Source organism: Passer montanus, unplaced genomic scaffold (genome assembly GCF_014805655.1).
Source record: "Passer montanus isolate IOZ18808 unplaced genomic scaffold, ASM1480565v1 scaffold612, whole genome shotgun sequence".
Lineage (NCBI taxonomy): Eukaryota > Metazoa > Chordata > Aves > Passeriformes > Passeridae > Passer > Passer montanus.
The window spans coordinates 1-13,600 of NW_024371172.1; the positions used below are offsets into that span (position 1 = coordinate 1).

A 13,600-nucleotide genomic window follows, 5' to 3' on the forward strand; every position below is an offset into this window, starting at 1 on the left:
AAATATTCCTGAAATTACCCCAAAATTATCCTAAAAATTAGACTTTTTTTGCTGAAAAATCAGATTTTTTTCTGGAAGATAATTCTATTTTTTTAACTGAAAAATTCGAATTTTTTTTACCTAAATCCCAAGGGTTTTTTTTGCAAAAAATTCAATTCTTTCCACTAAAAAGAAATCCCATTTTTAATGAAAAAAAAATCCCATTTTTTGCAAAAAAATCTGGTTTTTCCCTAAAAAATTATTTCAATTTTTTTAACTGGAAAACCAGAACCTTTTTGCTAAAATACAGCAATTTTTTTCATCAAAAAATCCCTTTTTTCTCCCTAAAAATCCACATTTTTGCACTAAAAAAATCAGATTTTTTTGCTAAAAAATCGTATTTTTTTCCCAAAATCACCGTTTTTCCCCCCAAAAAATTTCAATTTTTTTACTGAAAAACAAAAAGTTTTTTGCTAAAACAAAGGGATTTTTTTCAGTAAAAAATATCTTTATTTTCACTAAAAAAACCCAAAATTTTCAGTAAAAAAATTGGATTTTTTTGCTAAAAAAACCGGATTTTTTGCCCAAAATGGCCATTTTTCACCCCAAAACAAATTCCCATTTTTGGAATACCTTGAGCCTCTTGAGGAGCCGTTTCTTGGCGGCTTTGGGGACGTTTGGGGACCCCAGGGGGGTCCCAGGGGCGGCTGCCGGGGGGCTGCGGGCCAGCCCCAAAATCACATTTTTTATTGCTGCAAATTGGGATTTTTCCCCCCAAAATCCCAGTTTTTAATCCTGGAAAAACCCTTTAAAAATAGAACTTTTTTCACTGAAAATCCCCATTCTGTTTCTCACAAAATTTCAAGTTTTCACCGCAAAAAAACCTTTAAAAATCAGATTTTTTAACTCAAAAATGGGTTTCTTTGCAAAGAAAAAATATTATTTTTTTTGGCTGAAAAACAATCCCATTGTTTTTTGAAAAAGTGTGATTTTTCTAGCTGAAAACTCTGATATTTTTTCCCCAAAGCTGAGATTTTTGTTGCAAAGAAATCCAATTTTTTGGTCAAAAATCCCCTTTTTTTTTCTGAGAAAACAGGATTTTTTTGCTAAAATACTATTGTAATTTTTGACTTAAAAGTTGACATTTTTAAATTAAAAATCAGGATTACTTTTGCCAAAAAATCAGATTTTACTCACTAAAAAATCGGATTTTTTTGCTAAAAAAATCTGATTTTTTGCCCAAAATCGCCATTTTTCCCATTTTTTGGGTACCTTGAGCCTCTTGAGGAGCCGTTTCTTGGCGGCTTTGGGGACGCGGGGGGACCCCAGGAGGGCGTCCCAGAGGCGGCTGCCCGGGGGGCTGCGGGCCAGCGCGGGCAGCGCCGGGGGGGGCAGCGCCCCCAGCGCCCCCAGCACTGGGGAGGGGTCCCCGAAGTGCAGCAGCAGCTGCAGCGCCCGGGACCCCCACGGGGACAGCCGGGGGGGCTGGGGGAAAAATGGGGGGAAAACGGGAAAGTGAGGAAATAAAATGTGGGGGGGAAAGGAAAATAAATGGGGGGGAAATGGGGAAAAAATGGGGGGAAAATGGGAAAAATGGGGGAAATGGGGGGAAAATGGAGAGAAAAAAGGGAAAAAATTGGGAGAAAATGGGGGAGAAATGGGTGAAAACCAGGGAAATTGGGGAAAAATGTGGAAAACATGGGGGGAAAATGGGAGAAAAAGGAGAAAACAAGAGGAAAATGAATGGGAAAAAGGAAAAAATGAGAGCAGAAAAGGAAAAAAATGAGAGGAAAATAAAAGAAAAAAGGGAAAAAGGAGAAAAACAGGAAAAAGAAAACAAAAAAATCAAGTTAAAGTCAAATCAGAAAAAAAATGGAAACCCCGCCCCTCCCCTTCCAAGTCCCGCCCCCTTAACCACACCCTCTTAGGCCCCACCCACATTAACCCCACACCCGAAGCCCCGCCCACTTTAAACCCCACACCTCAAGCCCCGCCCCTATAACCCCACATCCTAAGCCCCGCCCACTTTACCCCACCCCTTCACACACCCCTCTCCCTAACCACGCCCCTTTTACCTGAGGCTCCGCCCCCTCCTCGCTGTCCCCGCCCTCCAGGGGGCGGAGCTGGGCCAGGGCGGTGACGCAATGGGGGTGGAGGGGCGGGGCCCAGCAGCCCAGGGCCTGATGGGAAAGGGGCGGGGCTTAGAGATGCAAATGGAGAAGGGGCAGGGCTTAGGGACATGGTTAGAGGGGGAGGGGAGGAGCTTAAGGGGAAAGGGCGGGGCTTAGTGTGGGTGGGATTAAAGGGGTGGTTAAAGTGGGAGTGGTTTATCACAGAGTGGGCGTGGCTTATCACCAAGTGGGAGTGGCTTATCACAAAATGGGTGTGGTTTATCACCAAGTGGGAGTGGTTTACCTAAGTGGGCGTGGTTTATCACACAGTGTGAGTGGTTTATCACAAATGGGCGTGGTTTATCACAAAGTGGGCGTGGTCTATCACAAAGTGGACGTGGTTTATCGGAGTGGGAGTGGTTTATCACAGACGTGGTTTATCACGGAGTGGGCGTGGTTTATCACAAAATGGGTGTGGTTTATCAGAGTGGGAGTGGTTTATCACAGAGCAGGAATGGTTTATCACAAAGTGGGAGTGGTTTATCCGAGTGGGAGTGGTTTATCACAGAGTAGGAGTGGTTTATCACAGAGTGGGCGTGGTTTATCTGAGTGGGCATGGTTTATCACAAAGTGGGCGTGGTTTATCAGAGTGGGAGTGGTTTATCACAAAGTGGGTGTGGTTTATCACAAAGTGGGAGTGGTTTATCACAAAGTGGGTGTGGTTTATCACAAGGTGGGCGTGGTTTATCGGAGTGGGAGTGGTTTATCACAGAGCAGGAATGGTTTATCACAAAGTGGGAGTGGTTTATCAGGGATCGGGAGTGGTTTATCACTCGGTGGGCGTGGCCTGCGCGGAAGGGGCGTGTCCCACCTGGAAGAGGTGGCGCAGGGTCTCCCCCTGCAGCCGCGGGTGCCTCAGGGCCGCCCCCAGCAGCGCCAGCACCACCCCGGCGTGACCCCGCGCCAGCGGCTCCTGCAGGGCGGGGCCCAGCTCCGACAGCACCTCCTGCGCCTGCCGGGACACGCCCACCTCCCTTAGACACGCCCACAGATTCACACCAGCCAATCAGGAAGTCGTTCCCAGGCAAATAATTCAGTTAAGCTCCACCCCTTTCGGTTTTCAGGTATTTAAGCCCCTCCCACCACATTTCTGACCAATAGGAAGCTCCCTGTAAACCACACCCCCTTTAAGCCCCTCCTCGTTAAGCCCCACCCCTTTAAACCACACCTCCTTCCCTCCCAGCCAATCAAATTATCCCATTTGATCCCCATCCCCTTTAAGCCCCTCCCACTTAACTTTCCACTCCTCCAGGCCCCTCCCACCACCCAATGACATTCTTCCTTCAAGCCCCGCCCATTTCATGAACCCAATTAAGCCCCACCCGCCCCTAATTAACATTTTAAAGCCCCACCCCCTCCAAACATACTAAGCCACGCCCACCACCCTCCCAACCAATGAGCGCCTCCATTTAGGCCCCGCCTCTTTAAGCCCCACCCCCATTTCCCAGCCAATCACCTCAGTTGGACCCCTCCCATTTAGGCCCCGCCCCTTTCAGACCCATCCCCTTTAAGACCAGCCCTTGATTTACATATGCAAATAAATCCCTTTTAAACTCGGCCCCCAAAGCTCCACCCAGCCCAGCCCCGCCTACCACGTCCTCGGGGGCGTGGTCCAGGAGGCGCTGCAGGCCGTGATTGGCCACGCGGTGGCAGGCCACGCCCCTCAGGTGACCCCGCAGGTGACCCCGGAAGAGCTCGCGGAGCCCCGGGGGGTCCAGGACCGTCATGGCCGCCTCCAGGAGGCGGGAGCGGGCGGGGTCCTGCAGTGACGTCAGCAGAGGGCTGGGCCAATCAGAGAAAGGGGATCGGGGGAAGCGGCCAATCAGGAAAAAGGGATCCAGAGAAGTGGCCAATCAGAGCATAGGAGCTGGATGTCACAGCCAATCAGGGAAAGGGGATCCAGAGGAGCGGCCAATCAGAGAAGAGGGATTAAGGACAGCGACCAATCAGAGGAAAGGGATCCAGAACAGCGGCCAATTGGAAAAAAGGAATCACGAGCAACAGCCAATCAGAGAAGAGGAGGTTATGGCCACAGCCAATCAGGGAAAAGAGATTCAGAGGAGCGGCCAATCAGAGAAAAAGGATCAAGGACAGTGACCAATCAGAGAAAAAGGACTGAGTGAGCGGGCCAATCAGAGAAAAGAGATCCTGAGCAACAGCCAGTCAGAGAAGAGGGATTGCAAACAGCAGCCAATCAAAGCACAGCACCCACAGGGCACAGCCAATCAGAGAGGGGGGATCCAGAGGAGCAGCCAATCAGGGAGTGGCAACTCTGGTTCCCCCAAATTTGGGAAGACAGCAGCCAATCACAGGAAGGGGCGTCGCCAATGAGAAAAGAGCAGCGGGATCCCCCGGCCAATCAGCACTGACCTCTGGTCGTGGGCGGGGCTGTCCTGGCTGAGGCAGCCAATCAGGGCGCGGCAGAGGCGGGCGCAGGAAGGCGATTGGCTGCGGTGCAGGGCTGACAGCGCCCCCTGCAGGCAGAGGCTGGCGCAGGGCGGGGTCAGCAGCTCTGGGGAAATTGGGGGAAATTGGGGAAAATTGGGGAATTTGGGGAAATTGGGGGGAAATTGGGGGGAAATTGGGGGAAATTTGGGGAAATTTTGGGAAAATTTAGGACCTTTGTGGAAAATTTGGGGAAAATTGGGGAAATTTGGGGAAAATTTGGGAATTTTGAGGAAAATTTGGGGGGGAAATCCTGCAATTTGGACAAAATGTGTGAGATTTTAGGGGAAAATTTGGGGATTTTTGGGAGAAAATGTGGGAATTTTTGGAATTTTAAAAATTTGGGAATTTTGAGGAAAATTTGGGGGGGAAATCCTGCAATTTGGACAAAATGTGTGAGATTTTAGGGGAAAATTTGGGGATTTTTGGGAGAAAATGTGGGAATTTTTGGAATTTTAAAGGGAAATTTGGGGATTTTGGAGAAATTTGGGGGTTTGGGGTGATTTTGGGTGGTTTTTTTTGTTATTTTGGGTGATTTTGGAGGTTTTTGTGGTGACTTTGGGAGTTTTTTGGGTGATTTTTGGGTGATTATTTGAATTTTTGGAGTTCTTATGATGATTTTTGGGTTATTTGGGGTCATTTTTGGGGTCTTTGGGCTGATTTTGAGGCAATTCTTGGGATTTTAAGGGTGATTTTTGGGTGATATTGAGGGTTTTTGTGGTGATTTTGGGAGTTTTTAAGTTGATTTTGGGATGATTATTTGGGTTTTTGGGGTTTTCACGATCATTTTGGGGTGATTTTTGGGTGATTATTGGAATTTTTGAGGTTCTTATGATGATTTTTGGGTTATTTTGGGGTCATTTTGGGCTGATTTTGAGGTGATTTTGGGGATTTTTAGGGTGATTTTGGGGTGATTTTTAGGGTTTTTGAGGTGATTTTTGGGATTTTTAGGGTGATTTTAAGGTGATTTTTGGGGTTTTTGGGCTGATTTTGAGGCGTTTTTGGGATTTTTAGGGTGATTTTGTGGTGATTATTTGGATTTTTGGGGTTTTTACGATGATTTTGGGGTGATTTTGGGGATTTTTAGGGGGATTTTGGGGTGATGAGGTGATTTTGGGGATTTTTAGGGTGATTTTGGGGTGATTTTTAGGGGTTTTGTGGTGATTATTTGGATTTTTGGGATTTTTACAATGATTTTGGGGTGGATTTTGGGCTGATTTTGAGGCGTTTTTGGGATTTTTAGGGTGATTTTGTGGTGATTATTTGGATTTTTGGGGTTTTTACGATGATTTTGGGGTGATTTTGGGGATTTTTAGGGGGATTTTGGGGTGATTTTTGGGGTTTTTTGCTCACCTGGAATTTGCTGCTCCAGCCCCTGGGCCAGCTCCTCCAGCAGGGGGCGGAACGAGGCCGGAAGCTCCGCCCCCTTTGGCAGTGACCACGCCTCCTTTTCCTTTAGCCCCTCCTTCTTTGTCTTTGGCTCCGCCCCCTTGGGGGGAGGGACTGGGGGGGGAAATAATCAAAAACCTCCAAAAACCCCCAAAAATCCCCCAAAATTCCTCTCATCCCCCCCAAACCTCCTCAAATCCCCCCAAAATCTCCAAATTTCCCCCCAAAATCCCCAAATTTTCCCTCACCTGCGTCCCTGCTGCCGCCCAGCAAACCCAAAAATGGGGTTACAAGAGGAAAAATGGGGGTTAGACACAAAGAAATGGGAGTTAGGAGTGAGAAAATGGGGGTTAGGTACGAAAAAATGGGGGTTAGAGATGGTAAAATGGGGGTTAGACATGAAGAAATGGGGGCTGGGAGTGTGAAAATGGGGGTTAAGCCCCAAAAAATGGGGGTTAGACCCCAAAAAATGGGGGTTACACATAAAAAAGGGGGTTAGGAGTGAGAAAATGGGGGTTAAACTGAAAAATATGGGGGTTAGGAGGTGAAAAAGGGGGGTTAGACACAAAAAATGGGAGTTAGACACAACCAAGTGGGGGTTAGCAGTGACAAAATAGCAATTAATCCCAAATTCCCCCCAAACCGCTCATAAACCCCCCTAAATCCCCTCATAAACCCCAAAATCCCCTCAGAAACGCCAAAAATCCCTCATAACCCCCCCAAACTCTCTCATAAATCACCCCAAACCCCTCATAAACCCCAAAACCCCTCATAAACTCCTCCAAAATCCCTCATAAACCCCAAAATCACCTCAGAGACCCCAAAATTGCCTCATAAACACCAAAATCCCCTCATAAACCCCAAAATCTCCTCATATACTCTCCCAAATCCCCTCATAAACCCCAAAACCCCTCATAAACGCCCCAAAACCCCTCAGGAACCCCCCAAATCCCCTCATAAACACCAAAATTCCCTCAGGGACCCCCAAAACCCCTCATAAACCCCCCTCACAAACTCCCCATATTCCCTCATAACCCCCTCCCAACCCCCTCAGGGACCCCCAAACCCCCCCTCACCGAGCTCCTCCTCGCTCAGCCCCTCCTCGAGCGTCTCCAGGGCCCTCTGGAAATACTCGGAGCTGTCGGGATCGAGGCGAGGCCACGACTGTCGCCACTGTCGCGACATGTCCGGCTCGGGGGGGGGCCCGGCGTGCGCCGCCATGTTGGCGGGGGGGGGGAAAGGACGGGAACGGGGGCAAATCTCGGGAAATCTCGCGAGGTTTCGTTGGCCGCGCCCCCTAGACTGTCAATCAGCTGTTGTCCCCCCCTTCTGAGGGTGTGACCACGCCCACAATGTATTAACTATCAGCCTCGGTGCTGTCAATCATTCGATGCCCCACCCACTTCCGTGTAATTTATTCTGTCAATCATCCGTTGCCCCCGCCCCTTTGTGTTCGACTTAATGCTCTGCCTGTCAATCAATTAATCAATCAATTAATTAATTTCCCTGGTAATCACCCATGGCTCCGCCCTTTTCATCCCATCCTCAATCAATTAATATTTGCCTAATCAATCACTCATTGTCACTCCCCTTTCCCAATTAATAAATTGCCCACAGCTCTGTCAATCATCTGTTGCCACGCTCCTTTTTAATCAATCAATCAAATTATCAATTGATTAATTATTGCCTAACCAATCACTCCTTGCCTGTTTAGTCAATCAATCGATCAATCGATCAATTACCCATATCCCCGTCAATCACCCAAGGGTACCCTTCCTATAAATCACCCATTGCCACGCCCCTTTCTAATCAATCAATCAATCACAGCCCTGTCAATCACCCTTTCCCCTCACGCACCACCTGTCAATCACAGATCGCCCCGCCCCTTTCCCCTCACGCGCCGCCCGCCAATCACCCGCAGGCCCCGCCCTCCTCCCATCACCCCCCGCGCGCCCCGTCCCTCCCCCTCTCCCTTCCCCGCTCTCTCTGTGCCCCCTCCTTCCAGTTCCCACTCCCTGCTTTTCTTATCTAGAATAGTTTTCTTTTCTATGTACACAAAAATAATTGTTCTGTTTTCCTTTCAAGTCCAGTTTCTCCTTTTCAGTCATTTCCATATTACCTCCTCCTTTATTGTTGTTGTACGTTTCCTGCATGTCAACACTTTCTGCTTTGTAAACTTTTCCTCCTTCTTTGCTGTAAGTTTTAAGTACATTTGAGTTACTCAGATACAACCAGATCATTATTGTCTCTTACACAAGCACTTGTGCCATGTATAAGTTGTATAAGTGGCTTTGGAAGACTGAGCAGTGAGATAATTGAAAGTAGCTTCAGAAGATGCTACAAAACTGAATAATGTAGCTGTTTTTGTCTAGTGCATTTTTCTATGTGCTTTTATGTCCTGTTTCTTTAGCTGCCTTTATTTCACCTTGCTGAGGCTGTGCTTGAATTGAGAAATAGCTGGCAGGGTAATGCAGAGTGCTGGATTGAATCATGAGCAAAAGAGCTGCTCTGTGTGTGAGAGACTGCATGGGCTTCTAGATCCTTTGTTCTGGGTTACAGTGGCAGCACCTGTCAGCAACAAATTCATTTCCAGAACTGTTTGTGGAGGCAGGCAGTTTGGGTTAGGGTTGCTTGCTTAACTCCAGCTAGCTCTGGGTTTACATTCTGATATCCTTGCTTTTTCTCCTTCAGTAATGTAGAATAGGAAATAAATACAAGATTCAGCTTTAGGACCCATAATTGGGCTACTCCATTAAAGTGCCCGGTGTGAGGGGAAAAGTGTCAGGTATGAGGGGAAAAAGTGCCGGGAATGGGGGAAAGGATCAAGTGTGAGGGAAAAAGTGTGTAGTGTGAGGGGAAAAGTGCCCGGTGTGAGGGGAAAAGTGCCCGGTGTGAGGGGAAAAGTGTCAGGTGTGAGGGGAAAAGTGCCCGGTGTGAGGGGAAAAGTGCCCGGTGTGAGGGGAAAAGTGCCCAGTGTGAGGGGAAAAGTGCCGGGAATGGGGGGAAAGTGCCCGGTGTGAGGGGAAAAGTGTCAGGTATGAGGGGAAAAAGTGCCGGGAATGGGGGAAAGGATCAAGTGTGAGGGAAAAAGTGTGTAGTGTGAGGGGAAAAGTGCCCGGTGTGAGGGGAAAAGTGCCGGGAACGTGGAGAAAAGTGCTGAAAACGAGGAGAAAAGTGCTGGAAATGTGGAGAAAAGTGCCCGGTGTGAGGGAGAAAAATACCGGGAATGTGGGGAAAAGTGTCAGGTATGAGGGGGAAAGTGCCGAGAATGGGGGGAAAAGTGTCAGGTATGAGGGGGAAAGCGCCGAGAATGGGGGGAAAAGTGTCAGGTATGAGGGGGAAAGCGCCGAGAATGGGGGGAAAAGTGTCAGGTATGAGGGGGAAAGCGCCGAGAATGGGGGGAAAAGTGTCAGGTATGAGGGGGAAAGCGCCGAGAATGGGGGGAAAAGTGTCAGGTATGAGGGGGAAAGCGCCGAGAATGGGGGGAAAAGTGTCAGGTATGAGGGGGAAAGCGCCGAGAATGGGGGGAAAAGTGTCAGGTATGAGGGGGAAAGCGCCGAGAATGGGGGGAAAGGGCCGGGAATGGGGGGAAAGTGCCCGGTGTGAGGGGAAAGGTGCCGTGAACGTGGAGAAAAGTGTCGTTAATGTGGAGAAAAGTGCTTGGTGTGAGGGGAAAAGTGCTGGGAATGAGAAGAAAATATCAGGAATGAGGGAAAAATGTGCTGGGATGTGGGGAAAAGTGCCGGTGTGAGGGGAGATGGGCCGGGGTGAGAGGAGACGGGGGGGTGTGAGGGAAAAAGTACCGGGAATGTGGAGAAAAATAGCAGGAGTGAGAGGAAAAATGTTGGGAATGTTGAAAAAAATCAGGAATGAGGGAAAAAGGTGCCGGGTGTGAGGGGAAAAGTGCTCGGTGTGATGGGAGATGGGCCGGGGTGAGAGGAGACGGGGGGGTGTGAGGGAAAAAGTACCGGGAATGTGGAGAAAAATAGCAGGAGTGAGAGGAAAAATGTTGGGAATGTTGAAAAATATCAGGAATGAGGGAAAAATGTTCCGGGTGTGAGGAGAAAAGTGCCCGGTGTGAGGGGAGATGGGCCGGGGTGAGATACGACGGGCGGGTGTGAGGGAAAAAGTGTTTGGTGTGAGGGAAAAAGTGCCGGGAATGTGGGGAAAAGTGTCGTTAATGTGGAGAAAAGTGTTTGGTGTGAGGGGAAAAGTGTCGGGAATGTGGAAAAAATATCAGGAATGATGAAAAAATGTGCCGGGTGTGAGGGGAAAAGTGCCCGGTGTGAGGGGAGATGGGCCGGGGTGAGATAGGACGGGCGGGTGTGAGGGAAAAAGTGTTTGGTGTGAGGGAAAAAGTACCGGGAATGTAGAGAAAAATAGCAGGAGTGAGAGGAAAAATGTTGGGAATGTTGAAAAATATCAGGAATGAGGGAAAAATGTTCCGGGTGTGAGGAGAAAAGTGCCCGGTGTGAGGGGAGATGGGCCGGGGTGAGAGGAGACGGGCGGGTGTGAGGGAAAAAGTGTTTGGTGTGAGGGAAAAAGTGCCGGGAATGTGGAGAAAAATACCGCGAGTGAGAGGAAAAGTGTCAGAAATGTGGAAAAAAGTGCCGAGTGTGAGAGAAAAAGTGTTAGGTGTGAGAGAAAAAGTGTCCATTGTGAGGGGAAGGTGTTGGGAATGAGAGGGGGCCGTGTCGGGTGTGAGGGGAAAAGGGCCGGGAATGAGGAAAAAAATACCGGGAATGAGGAGAAAAATACCGGGAATGTGGAGAAAATACCGGGAATGAGGAAAACTTTACAGGTGTGAGGGAGAAGGGGCCGGCAATGAGGAGAAAAGTGTTGGGAATGTGGAGAAAAGTGCCCGGAGTGAGGGGAAAATCGGGTGTGAGAGGGAGAGAGCCGGGAGTGAGGGGGAAAGTGTCAGAAATGTGGAGAAAAGTACCGGGAATGTGGAGAAAAATACCGGGAATGTGGAGAAAAGTACCGGGAATGTGGAGAAAAATACCGGGAATGTGGAGAAAAATACCGGGAATGTGGGAAAGTACCGGGAATGTGAAAAAAATACTGGGAATGAGGGGGAAAATGTCGGGAATGTGGGGAAAATTGTGGGTTGTGTCTGGAGCCCCTTGAGCTTTGAGTTCAGTGTCCACCCTGGCACTGACCGCTGTCCCAGTGTCCATCGCTGACCCCTGTCCGAGTGTCCATCCCTGCCCCGTGTCCCAGTGTCCATCCCTGACCTTTGCCCTTTTCCCTGTCCCAGTGTCGCTGCTGGTGCTGCCCGTTGTCCCTGTGTCCATCGCTGACCCCTGTCCGAGTGTCCAGCCCTGCCCCGTGTCCAAGTGTCCATTCCTGACCTCTGACCTTTCCCCTTTGCCCTGTGGCAGTGTCGCTGCTGGCACTGCCCGCTGTCCCAGTGTCCATCCCTGACCCCTGCTCCCTGTCCGAGTGTCCATCCCTGCTCCGTGTCTGAGTGTCCATCCCTGACCTTTGCCCTGTGGCAGTGTCGCTGCTGGCGCTGCCCACTGTCCCAGTGTCCATCCCTGACCTTTGCCCCCTGCTCCGTGTCCCCAGTGTCCATCCCTGACCCCATCCCAGTGTCCATCCCTGACCCCTGACCCTGTGTCCCAGTGTCCATCCCTGACCCCTGACCCAGTGTCCATCCCTGACCCCTGACCCATGTCCCAGTGTCCATCCCTGACCCCTGCTCCCTGTCCGAGTGTCCATCCCTGACCTTTGCCCCCTGCCCTGTGTCCCCAGTGTCCATCCCTGCTCCCTGTCCGAGTGTCCATCCCTGACCTTTGCCCTGTGGCAGTGTCGCTGCTGGCGCTCCTGCTGTCCCAGTGTCCATCCCTGACCCCTGTCCGAGTGTCCATCCCTGACCCCTGTCCGAGCGTCCATCCCTGACCCCATCCCCGTGTCCATCCCTGACCCCTGCTCCCCTGTCCGAGTGTCCACCGCTGACCCCTGTCCGAGTGTCCACGGCTGACCCCTGACCTGTGCCCTTTGCCCCTGGCAGTGGCGCTGCTGGTGCTGCCGGCGGTGCCTGTGTCCATCCCCGTGTCCATCCCTGACCTTTGCCCCCTGACCCCGTGTCCGAGTGTCCACCGCTGACCTGTGCCCTTTGCCCCTGGCAGTGGCGCTGCTGGCGCTGCCGACGGTGCCTGTGTCCATCCCAGTGTCCATCCCTGACCCCTGTTTGAGTGTCCATCCCTGCCCTTTGCCCCTGGCAGTGGCGCTGCTGGCACTGCCCACTGTCCCAGTGTCCATCCCTGACCCCTGAGTGTCCACGGCTGACCCCTGACCTGTGCCCTTTGCCCCTGGCAGTGGCGCTGCTGGCGCTGCCGGCGGTGCCTGTGTCCATCCCCGTGTCCATCCCTGCCCCGTGTCCGAGTGTCCACCCCTGACCTGTGCCCTTTGCCCCTGGCAGTGGCGCTGCTGGCGCTGCCGGCAGTGCCTGTGTCCATCCCAGTGTCCATCCCTGACCTTTGCTCTCTGTCCGAGTGTCCACCCCTGACCCCTGACCCGTGCCCTTTGCCCCTGGCAGTGGCGCTGCTGGCGCTGCCGGCGGTGCCTGTGTCCATCCCCGTGTCCATCCCTGACCTGTGCCCTTTGCCCCTGGCAGTGGCGCTGCTGGCGCTGCCGGCGGTGCCCGAGAGCGCGCGGAACCGCGTCGCCCGCACCTTGGCCAACCTGGCCCTGGAGCCCGACGGGGCCCGCGCCGTGCTGGAGGCTGGTGAGCAACACTGAGCAGCACTCTGGGGGAATTCGGGGATTTGGGGGATTTTGGGGGATTTTCAGGGATTTTATTTGGAAATTAGGGGATTTTGGGGGGAAAATCGGGGATTTTGGGGGGGAAATTGAGGGTTTTGGGGGGGAAATTGAGGGATTTGGGGGGGGAAATTGTGGGAATTTGGGTGGGAATTGAATGGATTTTGGGAAATCTGGAGGGGATTTTGGGGGGGATTTTGGGGGGAAATTTAATGGGTTTTTGGAGGAAATTTTACAGGTTTTTGGAGGAAATTTGGGTGGGAATTGAGGGGATTTGGGGGAATCTGAAGGGGATTTTGGAGGGGATTTTGGAGGGTAATTTAATGGGTTTTTGGGGGATTTTGAGTGGATTTGAGGGGATTTTGGGGAAAATTTGTGGGAATTTGGGTGGGGGTTGAGGGGATTTGGGGGAAATCTGAAGGGGATTTTGGAGGGAAATTTGAGGGGATTTTGGGGAGAAATTTAAGGGGATTTTTGTGAAATCTGAAGGGGATTTTGGGCGGGATTTTGGGGCGAAATTTAAGGGGATTTTGGGGAATTTTGACTGGATTTGAGTGTATTTTGGGTCGATTTGAGCCCAACTCGGCGTCACCCCCCCTAACCCCCGCATTAACCCCTCAGGTGCCGCTCCCCTCCTGATCTCCCTCACCTCCACCTGCAGCAGCGCCGCCTGCCTGCTCAGCTCCGCCCGCGCCCTCCGCATCCTCTGCGCCCCCCTGGACCCCCCCACGCCCCCTGCCCACACCCGCGCCCAGGCGGCGGCCGCGCTGTCCGTGCGTCTGTCCTCGCTGTGCCCCGCTGACCCGTCGTGCGCGGCGCTGGCGCGGGCGCTGCGGGCGCTGCTGCAG

The 13,600-nt window shown here is 51.2% G+C and overlaps 1 protein-coding gene across 1 annotated transcript; it reads right to left on the reverse strand.

The window, feature by feature from the left end:
• Positions 1-612: 612 nt before the first annotated feature.
• NOP9 (NOP9 nucleolar protein) lies at positions 613-7,205 on the reverse strand (the record flags this gene model as incomplete). Its single annotated transcript, XM_039727501.1, has 9 exons — positions 7,061-7,205; positions 6,233-6,397; positions 5,949-6,098; positions 4,521-4,662; positions 3,743-3,932; positions 2,962-3,102; positions 2,055-2,159; positions 1,252-1,464; positions 613-697 (listed from the first exon to the last, which is right to left on the reverse strand). Coding segments are annotated over exons 1-9 (1,336 nt in total), but the record flags the coding sequence as incomplete, so codon positions are not given.
• Between the last annotated feature and the right edge of the window lie 6,395 nt (positions 7,206-13,600).